The sequence below is a fragment of the Balaenoptera borealis genome, assembly GCF_965194805.1.
Source record: "Balaenoptera borealis genome assembly, chromosome: 19".
Classification (NCBI taxonomy): Eukaryota; Metazoa; Chordata; class Mammalia; order Artiodactyla; family Balaenopteridae; genus Balaenoptera; species Balaenoptera borealis.
Window position 1 is genome coordinate 55,331,387 of NC_138878.1, and position 14,067 is coordinate 55,345,453.

The window sequence follows — 14,067 nt, forward strand, 5'->3', positions numbered from 1 at the left end:
CCCCCAAATTTCACAGTGACCTTCTAATGATTAATAAGTTTCTTCCAGTGACCTCCCAGATGACCTCTGACTCTCCCAATGATTCTATGCCATTCCAATGACCTCCAAATGATCCCAGAATCTGACAGTGATCTTCCAATGACCCCAAAGCCTCCCGGTGATCTGGGACTCTCCCAATGACTCCATGCTCTTAACAGCTTCTCAATGACCCCAGCATCTCCCAGTGATATTCTAATAGTTCCGTAATTTCCCAGTGACCTCTCAACGACTGCAGTTATTTCAAAGACCTCTCAGTGGCCCAGTCTTTTCCCAGTGACCCCAAGCTCTGTGAATGACTTACTCACCATTTCAGTGGCGATTATGATTTTCTCAAGGTTACACCAGACTCTCAGTGACTTCCAAATGACCTTCTTCTTGGTCTCCCCCAAACCTTCTGGTATCTCTAAATGCTCTGTTGATGCAGGACCTCCTCCAAAGGACCTTCCCATGACCTTGGATTAAGTCCCCAGTGACCTGACCCTCACTTTCCTTCTTTAGTTTTCCAAAGATTCCTATTGGCCTCCAACATTTTCTTTGACCTTAGACTTTCCTGACTCCTAAATGACCTCCGTGACGCTATGACTGTCCAGTGACCTCAGGTCTCCCCAGAACCTTCCACTGATCCCAAGATTGCTCCCTTACCCCAACTGAGTACAGACTCTCCTCTGTACACTGCCCTCACTAGTGACCCCCACTCTCCCACCTAGGGTGCGGTTCCTCCTTGGTGGCCGCCATGGCGAATTCAAGTTCCTCCCTCCACCTGGCTATTCCCCTTGTCATGAAGCTGTGCTCCCGCGAGAGCGACTCCATCTGGAGCCCATCAAGGAGTATCGGCGGGAAGGGCCCCGGGGGCCCCACCTGGTGGGCCCCAGCCGCTGCCTCTCACACACCGACTTTGTGCCCTGCCCTGTGGACACTGTCCAGGTACTGCCTACTCTGCAAGGGTTTCCTGGAGAGGCAGACTCCCTTAGGAGCCAGGGAGATGGGGAGCTGAGCTGGAAGCTGGGGACCCTGTTGTTTAACAGGTGGGGAAACTGAGGCAGAGAGGAGGCAAAGGAATCTCTCAAGGCAGAATCTCGGTTTCAGGGAGTCCTCAGTATAGTCCCCTAAAAAAAGGACTATTATTTATTTATTTAATTAAAAAAAAGTATTTATTTATTTATTTGCTGCTCCGAGTGGCTTGTGGGATCTTATCTCCCCGACCAGGGATTGAACCTGGGCCCTCAGCAGTGAAAGCACGGAGTCCTAGTCACTGGACTGCCAGGGAATTCCCTAAAAAGGACTATTATTGCCCCCAATATACAGCTGAGGAAAGTGAGGCCCAGAGAGGTTAAGCAGCCTGTGCAAGTCACACAGCATTTGAGCCCAGGCAGTCTGATCCCAAAGCCTATGATCTTATCCACCACAATTTGTTGGGCATCTTTTCTATTTCACACCTCTCTCACTCCTATCCCAATCTGAGCTCCCCACCTTCCCTCCAGGCATGTCCCTATAGGAGGGAATATAAGTCCTGTTTAAGAGCCTGATTACAAGGGTTTGACTTTCAGCATGTCACCGTGGGCATGCGGCTTCACTTCTCTGTGCCTCAGTTCCCTCACCTGTGAGGAAAAGGGGGGAACGAGAGAACCTCCCTCTAGCATTGTTGTGAAGGTTAGATGAATTAATATATGTGAAGTGCTTAGCATGGCCCTGAGGAAACAGTAAGTACTCAGTAGAGTTACTGTCATTATTGGTGGTAGTAGTGTTATTGCAGGGGTGAACTTGCCATCCCCCTGTAGCCAGGCCAGAGCCCTGGGCCTCCTCCTGGATGTCACCCTTCCCCTCCGCCACCCACCTGGTCGCCTCAGGGGTTGTCCACTCCACCTCCTCCCAATCCCTTCTCCCCCCCACATCCCACCCTGGTCCAACCATCATTATCTCTGCCTGCAGAACACCAACAATATAAATATTACTAGGCACCTACCACGTGCCATGCATTTATACAAACTATGCGAGAGAGTTAGGGGCACCGACCCCGGCACAGTCGCAAGTCCCAGCACTGCTCTCTCTGTCTTAAAAACAAAGGAATTGGTAAATGACACACCCTAGGGCAGGAAGCTAAAATAGTTTGGATAGAATCAGGACTCAAGCCCCAGTTCTTTTGATTCCGCATATTGTGATCTCTTGTCAAACACAAGCTTTTCCCCACACTTAGTTAAAGATCTGTAAAATGAAAATGCAGGTACTATTTACGTTTATTGAAAAAAAGTCCACGCAGTTGAAGCCCACATTGTTTGAGGGTCCACTGTATATAACATTTAGTAGTTTATGTAAATGATTTCACTGAACCCTTATAAAGTAAGTATCATGAGTTAATACTGTTCTGATTCTCATCGTACAGAGAAGGAAAGAGACTCATCCATTCATTCAGCAAACATTTCACGAGCATCCCCTTCTGGGCTGGACAGGGCTGGGAAAATGCTGGAGACAGAGACAGCCCCAGCCCTGCCTTCACGGAGCTCCCAGCCCACAGGGGGAGACAGACCCATTCCCAGATAGTTCCTTAATTCTGAGGCTGCTAAGTCCTTACTCAGCCGGACATCAACCCTGGAGGCAGGGTGAGGTGATGGGGACCAAGGCTCGGCAGTAGGAAAGGTCAAAAGAGCTCTCTGGGGAACTGTTCAGGGCTCGCACATGTTCTCGGGAAGAGGGGTCACGACGCAGACTGGAGGGGAAGCAGGGACCTCACCAATGTCACCTGCCCCCAGATTGTCCTGCCTCCCCATCTGGAGCGTATTCGGGAGAAGCTGGCAGAGAACATCCATGAGCTCTGGGCGCTGACTCGCATTGAGCAGGGCTGGACCTACGGCCTGGTGAGGGGGCTGCGTGCAGCGCGGGGGAGAGAGGCTAGGCTGGCTGTGGTGGAGTGGCAACTGCTCACTAACTGGGAGGGGCTGGCGGCTGGGGGAAGCGACTTGGGGACATCAGGGGCTCCTTGGGTGGTAGAACGGGTCGGGGAGGCCAGGGGTCACAGTCTGGGAGTGCTGGGGAGGGAAGGGGAACCGAGGAGTTGACTCTGGAGTTTCTCCAGGTTCGGGATGACAATAAGAGGCTGCATCCGTGTCTCGTGGACTTCCACAGCCTACCGGAGCCCGAGAGGAATTACAACCTGCAGATGTCGGGGGAGACGCTCAAGTGAGGGGGTGACCAGGGAGCAGGGGCCCGGGCCTGACCGCTGGGCGGGAGGGCAAGGAGAGACAGGGAGAGCGAGACCGAGACTGAGGGAGACAGAGAGAAAGAGACAAAAGAGAGGCAGAGAGAGAGAGGGAGACTGGGATTGTGAGGCTGAAACTGACAGAGGGCAAGTAAGAGACAGAGGCATAAAGAGAGATGTTCAGTGAGTGAAAGAGAGAGAAGAGACAAGGAAAGAAGCAGACAGGAAAAGACAAGCACAGTCAAAGAGATAGAGCAACAGAGAAACAGAGAGAGTCAGGAGCCAGAGAGACACAGACATCAAGACCGAGAGAGATGGGACAGACGCCCAGAAAACCAGAACAAGAGAGGTGGAGAGAGCTAGTGACCCAGAGACAGCTGACAGGGGCTGGGGGATGAGCGGAGCTGGGCTGGGGGAGAGGACGCCAGCGGCAGGGAGGCCACGTGGGGTGACCCTGTCCCCCTGCCCCCACCCCCCGCCCCAGGACCCTGCTGGCGCTGGGCTGCCATGTGGGCATGGCGGACGAGAAGGCGGAAGACAACCTGAAGAAGACAAAACTCCCCAAGACGTGAGTGTGGGCGGCCCGGACCCCACGTGGGGGAGAGAGTAGGGGGCCGGGGATGCCGTGGTGAGGGCTGGAGCAGTTGAGGTGGGGGGAGGCTGAGGTCAGAAACCAAGGGGCTGTGGGTTAGGGTGGAGGTCATAGGACCAGGGGTCGGGGCTCTGGAGTCAGTGGTGAGTGTCCTGGGGAGGTGTCAGGAATGCGGAGTTAGGCATTCCCGAGAGAGAGTGGGAGTGAGTCGGACCCAGGGTCAGGGTCTGCCATGGAGTCCGGGAAAATGAGAGAACAGAGGTAATATCTCTGAGTTAGAGGTGAGGGGTCAATGGAAAGAGGTGAGAAATTGTTAGAGTTGTAAGTAAGGGATCCTAAAATTATAGATGAGAGATCAGAGGTCCTGGGGATAGATGCCAAGGTTCAAAGGTCAAGGACTCCAAAGCCAGGAGTTTGGAATGATAGGGTCCTGGGATCGGAGGTAAGAAGCCTCAAAGTTAGAAGTGAGGGGTCAGAGAGTTCCAGGGTGAGAGACGAGGCTCCCAAAATCAAGATGAAGGGGTCACAGAGGCCAGAGGTCAGTGAAGTCAAAGCCCTTGCTAGGGTCACAGGATCCTGGGGTCAGAAGTCAAGTATATCAAAGCTTATTTAAGGGAGTCATAGAACCCTGATGTCAGAGACCAAAGGTCAGAAATTTCAAAGCTCAAGGCTAAAGATCATGGAATCCTAAGGACAAGGGTCAGAAGTCAGGGATCCCATAGCACAGAGCCTAGAAGTGGAGGTGAGGGTCTTGTCCCACCGAACCCCGCCACACCCGCAGGTACATGATGAGCAATGGGTACAAGCCGGCGCCTCTGGACCTGAGCCACGTGAGACTGACGCCCGCGCAGACGATGCTGGTGGACCGGCTGGCGGAGAACGGACACAATGTGTGGGCACGAGACCGAGTGGCCCAGGGCTGGACCTACAGCTCTGTGCAGGACATCCCTGCGCGCCGGAACCCTCGCCTTGTGCCCTACCGCCTGCTGGACGAGGCCACCAAGCGCAGCAACCGGGACAGCCTCTGCCAGGCCGTGCGCACCCTGCTGGGCTACGGTTACAACATTGAACCGCCCGACCAGGAGCCCAGTGAGTGCTGACCACAGGCCCCTGACCCTGACCCCTACCCTGACCCTAACGCCGGCCCTTGACTCCTGATCTCTGACCCAACTCGCCTCTCAATGGGCTACATCTACAGCACTGACCCTCTCCCCCCAACCCTGACACTCTGTCCCTGACCCTGAACCTCATCTTGACCACTGACCTTGACCTGACTCAAGCCCTGCCTGGGCTACGGCTGCGACACTGAACAGCCAGACCAGGAACCCAGTGAGCGCTAACCCTGACCCTGACTCCAATTCCTGACCCCCAGCTACGACCCCTAACTCCTAACCTCTCGACTGTAGCTATAACATGGAGCCACCCAACCAAGGACTTAGAGAGCCTCTAATCCCTACTCCTAACTTGACTCCTGACCTATCACTGACCCCCCAATCCCAGCCTCAACCCCTAACCCTGACTGTGGTCCTCAACTTTCAATTTCTTAACCGCTGTCCCCAGCCGCAATTTCTATCCCCTCCCTGATCCTGACTCTCTCTTCCTGATCCTGCTCTCAACCCTTGATTCTTACCATTGACCTTAATCTTGACCCTTCACCCCGGACCATGACCGTGACTGACCCGACTTTCTTCCTCCATGCCTCTGTCACTAGTTCCTCTGTGAAGCTCTGACTGCAGAGGGATGGAGGAGAAGTCTCAGTAGGTCCCTCCTGCCTCTCTGTGACTGCTCTGAGATTCCCCAGTTCTTCCCTAACACCAAGAATTGTCCCTTTCCTCCCAGCCCCCGAAAGGCCCTCACCTTTCCTGGTCTCTCCCACCAACCCAGCCTCTCTAACTCTGCCTGACCCCATCTGTAGGTCAGGCGGAGAGGCAGTCTCGCTGGGACCGGGTGCGCATCTTCAGGGCAGAGAAATCCTATGTGGTGCAGAGCGGCCGCTGGTACTTCGAGTTTGAGGCAGTCACCACCGGCGAGATGCGAGTGGGCTGGGCGAGGCCTGAGCTGCGGCCTGATGTGGAGCTGGGAGCTGATGAGCTGGCCTATGTCTTCAATGGGCACCGCGTGGGTAGCTCCCTGGGCTCCACTCTGCCTGGCTCTGTGGTCCTTCCCACAGCTGACAGGCTCCAGCCCTGCCTCTACTTGTGCCTCACTCTGTCCGCCCATCTCTGACTCTACCTTCCCACTCATCTATCATTCTTCCACGTATCCTTCCCTCTCTCTGTCCACGCATATGTCCATCCATCATCCATCTCTCTATCCAACCATCCGTCTGTCCATTCATCCATCCTTCTCATCTGTCCAAAGAATCATTTAGTCATCCACGTTGCCATCTATTCATGTAGTTGTTAGTTCAGCAATTCACCTGTTTAATCAATTTGTGATTTCATTTATCCATTCATCTATCCAATAATTTAATGCATAAATACATCATCTATTTATCCATCCACCCATCCGTCTACCTATGTGTCTGTCTACACTTTCTTCCTTCCCTGCATCAACCCAGGTAGACTCTCAGCTTTCATTTCGTTCTTCCATCCAGCCATATACCCTGCTTCGTATCCATCCATCTCATTATCCATTTATCTATTCTGGGGGCATATGGGTATATTTGGGTTCGTATGGGGGACATTGACAGGTTAGTTTTTCCTTTCCACCCCTCTACTTGCTGCTGTCCCCAACCCTCCACTAGCACTTTGGTGGTCTGTGTAACCCCAGCCCCAGTCATGGAAACAATAGAGAACCCAGGCAGAAGGGATGAGATACAGAGATTAGTGGGAGGGGAAAGCATGAAAGCTTATCCTTTAAGGATCATGGATGCAAACGTGGGGTAAGATGGGGGACACCGTGGGGGTGAACCCTCTTCTGTCCCACATGCCCTGGACCTGACACTTGTATCTTTACGTCTCCCCTTGCTTCTGTATCTCTCCATTCCTCTGCGTGTCTCTCCTGCACCACATCTTCCCCTTGCCTCCTCACAGGGTCAGCGCTGGCACTTGGGCAGTGAACTGTTTGGGCGTCCCTGGCAGTCAGGTGATGTCGTGGGCTGCATGATCGACCTCACAGAGAACACCATTATCTTCACCCTCAACGGCGAGGTCCTCATGTCCGATTCAGGCTCTGAAACAGCCTTCCGGGATATTGAGATTGGGGATGGTGAGGGCTGGCCTTGTGGCCCCTTTCTGGTTTTCTTCCGTCTCACCTGACCCTACGCTGTCCCCTCCAGCCCCCGACTCTTCCATCCCTTCTTTCCACAGTACCTCCTTCCCCATGGCTGCCCCTGCCCTGCCCTGCCCATCTATCCTCACCCCTGCCCATCTATCCTCACCCCTGCCCATCTATCCTCACCCCTGCCCATCTATCCTCACCCCTGCCCATCTATCCCCTCCCACTAGGCTTCCTGCCCGTCTGCAGCTTGGGACCTGGCCAGGTGGGTCACCTGAACCTGGGCCAGGATGTGAGCTCCCTGCGGTTCTTTGCCATCTGTGGCCTCCAGGAAGGTTTTGAGCCATTTGCCATCAACATGCAGCGCCCGGTCACTACCTGGTTCAGCAAAAGCCTTCCCCAGTTTGAGGCCATGCGCCCTGAGCATCCCCACTATGAGGTGAGGACCAACCCCGCTCAGTACGCTCTGATCTGCTTCCAAATCTCATTCTCCCCACAGTTCTCTTCCCCAAGCTTCTCTTTGGCTTCTTTGTTAGCCCACTAACCGTGTAGAAGTGGGTGTCAGGATCATGGGCTCCCAGGGCTGCCTTGTAGGGTATAACCTTGGCAAACTACACCTTTCTGAGCTCCAGGTACCGTGCCTACAAAATGGGGGAAGGGAGACAAGAGAAGCTGGATTAAGTGACCCCAGTGGACATTTCCAGCCCTTATAACTATCTAATCCTACAACAAGGTTTAAAGAAATATAAATCACTGGGTACATTTTGACACCTTCCTTACTAACTGTTATCTATGGTGGTATTTTGGGGGTTTGTTTGTTTGTTTGTTTGTTTTATTTATTGCCGCACCACAGAGCACAGCAGTAAGCTTGTGGGATCTTAGTTCCCCAACCAGGCATTGAACCCGGGTCCTTGGCAGTGAGAGCAAGGAGTGCTAACCACTGGACCGCCAGGGAATTCCCATGGGTTTATTTATTTTTAGTAACTCTTCATTAATCTGGTATCCTAATTTTTAGACCCTAGTGCCTTTCTTTCCCAAGGTTAAACTCAGGGTCAGATTCTGACAATAAAAACCCGCATAAATCGAAGTGATAGTCTTTTTCTCAACCTGGGAAGAACTTGAATTCCACGTGGCTAAGCTTCAGCTGGTACTTTAGAATCAGACCTGGAGTTGGCCTTTTACCTGCTGTATGACCTGGGCCTGTGACTGTCTCCTCCTGAGCCTCAGTTTTCCCATCCTAGGCATCGTTCAGATCTCCCTCTCACATTCTCTCTCTCTTTCTCTTTCCTGAATTATTTAGGTAAGTTGGAGACATCACGCCTCTTTATCCCTAAATATTTCAATGTGCATTTCTTCAGAACAGGCTGTGCTCTTACAGAGCTGCAGTTATGAAAATCAGGAAAATTTACATTGATACATACTGTTACCTAATTTACAATCCATATTCAAATTTTGTTAATCGTGGCAATGATGTCTCTTTTTATTTTTCTGGTCCAAAATCCAATCCGCAGTTACACGTTGCAGTTAGCTGTTATGTCTCTTTAGTCTTCAATGTAGAATGTTTCTGAGTGTTTCTTTGTCTGTCATGATATTGACATTTTTGAAGAGTACAGACCAGTTATTTTGCAGAATATTCCTCATGTATTTGGCGCGAATACCATAGCAAAGAGGTTGTGTTCTTCTTGATGCAGAATATCAGGGCGGCACATCATATCATTATGTCTTATTACTGATTACATTAACTTTGACTATTTGGTTATGGTGGAGTCTGCCAAGTTTCTCCACCATCAAGTTACTATTTTTCTCTTTATAATTAATAAATAATTTGTGGGAAGGCATTTTAAGGCTAGGTAAAAACGGAAGGGTTTTAAACAGGGGAATGTCCAGTCTAGATCTGAGTTTTGGAAAGGTCTCTATTGACAGTGGATTGTAGGAGGCGAGAGTGGGAGCACGAAGACCAGAGAGGTGCCTGGGGCGGGAGAGGATGGTGGGGAAGACGTGAACCTCCCAATCCCTGCCACTGCCAGATGGTGTTCTCAACCCAAAGAACAGCATGCTAGACAGCAGTGAGAATGAATAAACTAACCTACCCACAACCACATGGACGAATCTCACAGACGTAATGTTGAATGAAAGAAGCCAGACACAAAAGAGCACATACTGTAGGATCCCATTCACAGAAAGTTCAAGAATGGGCAAAGCTAATCTGTGATGTGCTAAGTCAGAAGGGTGTTAACTGTGAACGAATAATCATCGGACATTTAGTTACTTTGCATACCAATCACAGGAAGGAGATGGTCAGTAGGCTTGCCAAGGAGCAGAGGCAAAACAGGATTTATAAGAGAGATGAGAGAGAGGGGAGAAAACGACCCTGCAGACAGTCTTGGTTGCACAGTTTTGGGGTGAATTCACTGGCTGGTGAGGAGTGCAGAGGTCTCTCTTGGCAATTGGTCCTTGAGGAGGTCAACTTGAGGTGGGGCATCAAAGAAAGGGAACTGCTCCAGTTGTTTATGGAGTCTCCAGAAAACTTGAGAGTCTGCCTTTGGAGCGCACAGGCCAGACGCCTGTCCCTCTCTCAGCTCCTGCCCTTTATTTAGGCCAGGTCGGTGCATTTCCCTCATCAGAATCCCTCACTATCTTCGAGAGTGTAGGGACTAAACGGGCACCGAGGGAGCTCCCAGGGGGACTGGTGGTGTTCCATTTCTCCATCTGAGTGCTGGGTACACAGGCGTGGTCCCTCCAGAACCTCATTGTGCTGTGCACTTACGATGTGTGCATTCTTCTGAGTGTTACATTTCCACAAACAACAAGTCTAACAAAAATTCATCTGGGGAGCCTTTAAAAAAATCTGACCCTTCTGGGCTGCTCTCCCCAAGACGTCTCCCCAAGAGAGCAGGAGGGCAGAGACCTTGTTCTGTTCACTGATGTGTTCCCAGCACTTGGAACAGTGCCTGGCACACAGTAGGTGCTCAGGAAATATTCGTGTAGTGTTAGATGGATGGATGGGTGAATGGATGGATGGATGGATTGGTGGATGGAAGGACGGAAGAATGAATGGGTGGATGACCTGGTCTGGAGTGAGCCCTGTGCGCAGGAAGGTTTTGAAAGCTCCCCAAGTGATTCCAGTGTCTGACCAGGGCTGCCCACTGTACAAAGGTGTCCAGACAAAGGTAGACAGAAGGCTGAATACACCCCACGGCCAAGCTGTGTGTCCCATGGGAGTTTGTACGCTCGGAGGAGTGAGTCTTTGGCTAATTCTCACACAGTGCTCTAAGGCCTAATGGTGACTCTGTGTGTAATAAGGTTTAGGACCAATGGCCTAGCTCACCCTCCTGGCTCAGTGCTTCCTGCCTCCCCCCCACAGGTGACTCGTGTGGACGGCACCGTGGATACACCCCCCTGCCTGCGCCTGACCCACCGCACGTGGGGCTCCCAGAACAGTCTGGTGGAGATGCTCTTTCTGCGGCTCAGCCTTCCGGTCCAGTTCCACCAGCACTTCCGCTGCACCGCGGGGGCCACCCCTCTGGCACCCCCTGGCCTGCAGCCTCCTGCTGAGGATGAGGCCCGGGCAGCGGAGCCCGATCCCGACTATGAAAACCTGCGCCGCTCAGCTGGGCACTGGGGCGAGGCTGAGCTGGGCAAAGAAGGAACTGGCAAGGATGGGTCATCCGGGGGCACCGCCCAGGCTGGGGTAGAGGCCCAGCCTCCCAGGGCAGAGAATGAGAAGGATGCTACCACAGAGAAGAACAAGAAGAGAGGGTGAGTCAAGGGTGGGGCAGGGTGGGGTTTGGGGGTCTGTCCTGGGACCCCCAATTAGGCAACCTCAATAACTTGAGAAACCCCACTGTATCCCAAAGTGGGCCCATATATGCTAAATGGGGTCAGATTACTGAGGGATCCTGTTATGTCTCGAGTGAACGCTATTATTTCCCTGGGATGCTCTAATTTCCCTGAGAATGTAAAATCGGGATGCCCCACTATATCTATGGAGAACTCCACGGTCCTTGGGGTACCAAAGCTTTTCATCAAATGGACTTCATTATCTGTGAACACTAAAGGGGACCTCAGAATCTTGGGAAAGTTGACTGTACCCCAAGGTATCCCAGTGAACATCTTTGGTCTTCTAAATTGGGGTCACTTCTGTGTCTCAAATGTACCCCCCAAAAACTAACTTCAAGGGAGACCCTCAAAGGGCATTAAATTTGAAATGAAACTAAATCTGCTTTTCCCCTACTGTGGCAGTAGTTCTCAGTAGGATTTAGTTCTGTGTCTCTTGAGGGGATGTTTGGAAATGATGGGAGATTTTTAGTTATCACAGTTTTGGGGGGAGGTACTGCTTGCTGGGGGCTCCAGGGATTCTACATGTCTTCAATGTACAAGACAGTGCCCAATGAAGAATTGTCCTTTCCCAAATGCCTTTAGCACCCATATGAGAAATGGTGACTTAGGGGACCATTGTATGCTCCCCAAGGGAACCTCCATGTTCCCAGAGCCACCTTTAAATCTGGGTAACCCGGCATCCGAAAGCACAGAGCTCCTCCAGGGTGGACTTTGTTGGTGCAGTTGGGAATTTCATCCCTCTAGAGGCGAGGCCTTGGGTATTAGAAACGGGGCTTATTTAGGATGGATGTGGAGGCACAAACGTTGTGATGGAGAAGGCTGGGGAGCTGGGCTTGAGAGTGAGTCTCATGACAGCCTCTCCTCTTCACCACCAGGTTCTTGTTCAAGGCCAAGAAGGCCGCCATGATGACCCAGCCACCAGCCACCCCCACTCTGCCCCGACTCCCTCACGAGGTGGTGCCTGCTGACGACCGTGATGACCCTGAGATCATCCTCAATACCACCACGGTGCGAACCGGGGACCCTCAACTTCAGCCCGCCCCCCCCAGATCTCCAAACTTCATGCCGTAATCCCCAGTAATTGCCCTTATCTGGGGACACACCAATATATACTGGAGACCACAAAATACAGCACACATCAATTTAACCCTTTGAACCCCTAAATCCGTATAGCTAGGGGCCTAAAGATTGCAGGGAACACAATGAAGCCATGGGGCACACTGGTATAACTCCCAGGGCCCCCCAAATCCCAGGGATAAGCCAACATAGACTCGGCACCCCAATATTTGGGTTCACCCATATAAACTCAACACCCCAAATTTAGTAGCTATTCTAGTATATTCCTGGGAACCAAAATTCACAATTATTCCAATACAGTTTGGGGATTCGCCAAATCTGGAATCTTTTCTGAGACAAACAGCCTAGTGGTTAGGGTCGCGGGCTACCTGGGTGTCACTTCACGGCTCTATGTCTTCTCTTCTGGGGAAGCGCTATGGTTTCCTCATCAGTAAAATGGAGATAAAAAGTGTATCCACTTGATGGTGATTGTAAGGATTTAAGTGAGTTCATTTGTGAGCTATTTGTTAGCTATTATTTATTTATAACTTTGCTGTATAACCTGGGGAGGGACCCAAATTTGGGTGTATCACAAAACAGGCCCAAAGGATTCCCGAATCTAGGAATACATCAGTAAACACAGAAACAGAGGGACACAGACCCAGGGGGTCTCAAATCCAGCAACTTCTTGTTAAACTCCCAGAGGACACTGAGAATCCAGAGAAATCAACTCAGAGTCTCAGGGAAGCCCACTGACCACCGGTCCCCTCTTTGCCTCTTCAGTACTATTACTCCGTGAGGGTCTTCGCCGGCCAGGAGCCCAGCTGCGTGTGGGTGGGCTGGGTCACCCCCGACTACCATCAGCACGACATGAACTTCGACCTCAGCAAGGTCCGGGTGGTGACGGTGACCATGGGGGACGAGCAAGGCAACATCCACAGCAGGTGCGGGGCGGGGCGGGGGCCGTGGGAGACCGGAGGTCAGCGCTGGGCGCCTCCTCCTTTCCTCCCCTCTTCCTGCTCGTCTTCCTCCCACGGCTCCTGCTCTGTGTTTTCCCTCCTCCTCTTCTTTGTCCACTTCTTCTTTTCCATTTTCTCCTCCTCTTCCATCTTGCCGTCCTCTTTCTAGTTTACCTCCTTTTTCTATTCTCTCCTCCTGCTCGCCTTCTCCTTCTCCTCGTTCTGGAAACACTCCTTTCCCCCACCAGCTTCTAAGAATTCTAGCTCCGAGGGGCTCAGGGTCTGGGGTGAGGGGTTTCAGCACTCAGGTCTGCAGGTGGCGGGTGTTTGGGGGTGGGGCTCTGAGTCATGGTATTCCGGGAGCTCAGGGAAGGGGGTGTCCAGGGTCCAGAGCGCCTCGGCTGACGATCCGGGCACTGATCACTCCTGTGTCCTCTAGCCTCAAGTGCAGCAACTGCTACATGGTGTGGGGTGGAGACTTCGTGAGCCCCGGGCAGCAGGGCCGGGTCAGCCACACGGACCTTGTCATTGGCTGCCTGGTGGACTTGGCCACTGGCCTAATGACCTTTACCGCCAACGGCAAAGAGAGCAACACCTTTTTCCAGGTAAGCCCAGCCCTCATTCAGCAACTTAGCGATAGCGTCCTCGTGTCTCAGCATCCCGGGACAGCCCTCCCAGACACCCTCTGAGGGCAGACCCCAGAGAGACAGGATAAAACAGCCTCAGGACAGGCCAGAGCTGGGAGGTTCCTGGGAGACCACCTAGGTGAACCATTCATCGAACTGACATCCAGAAAGGGGGAGACAGAGCAGAGCCTTGACCTTGGAGAGAGGTCCATATCCCTCTTGGGCTGGGTGATACCAGTCGCCACCTTTTCACCAATCAGGGAACATCCTAGGATGGGCCAAAATTCTAAGGTGGGATTTTCCTTTTCATCACTTTATTATGAAAGATTTCAAGCATACAGCAAAATTAAAGGAATTGTATCATGAATGCCCATATACCTACTACCACGAATCTGCTATCTATCCCTTAATCCATCTAACTTTATTTATTTTATAAAACTTTATTTTAAATGGAGAATTTAAAAAATATGCAAAACTAGAATAGCATAATGAGCCTCCATGTCCCCATTACATAGCTCCAGCTAGTACCCACTCACGGCCAAC

General features: G+C 51.9%; 1 protein-coding gene across 2 annotated transcripts in view; it reads left to right on the forward strand.

Annotated features, from left to right (window-relative positions):
* Positions 1-14,067, forward strand: part of RYR1 (ryanodine receptor 1) — a 117,281-nt gene that overhangs the window by 20,611 nt on the left and 82,603 nt on the right. For both annotated transcript variants that reach the window (XM_082367486.1, XM_082367487.1), the window contains exons 20-31: positions 747-963; positions 2,787-2,891; positions 3,110-3,213; positions 3,717-3,800; positions 4,606-4,913; positions 5,740-5,942; positions 6,860-7,034; positions 7,274-7,482; positions 10,408-10,802; positions 11,759-11,891; positions 12,723-12,883; positions 13,338-13,503. In XM_082367486.1, the coding sequence (XP_082223612.1) occupies positions 747-963; positions 2,787-2,891; positions 3,110-3,213; positions 3,717-3,800; positions 4,606-4,913; positions 5,740-5,942; positions 6,860-7,034; positions 7,274-7,482; positions 10,408-10,802; positions 11,759-11,891; positions 12,723-12,883; positions 13,338-13,503 (2,260 nt within the window). The remainder of the gene's footprint in view (positions 1-746; positions 964-2,786; positions 2,892-3,109; positions 3,214-3,716; positions 3,801-4,605; positions 4,914-5,739; positions 5,943-6,859; positions 7,035-7,273; positions 7,483-10,407; positions 10,803-11,758; positions 11,892-12,722; positions 12,884-13,337; positions 13,504-14,067) is intronic.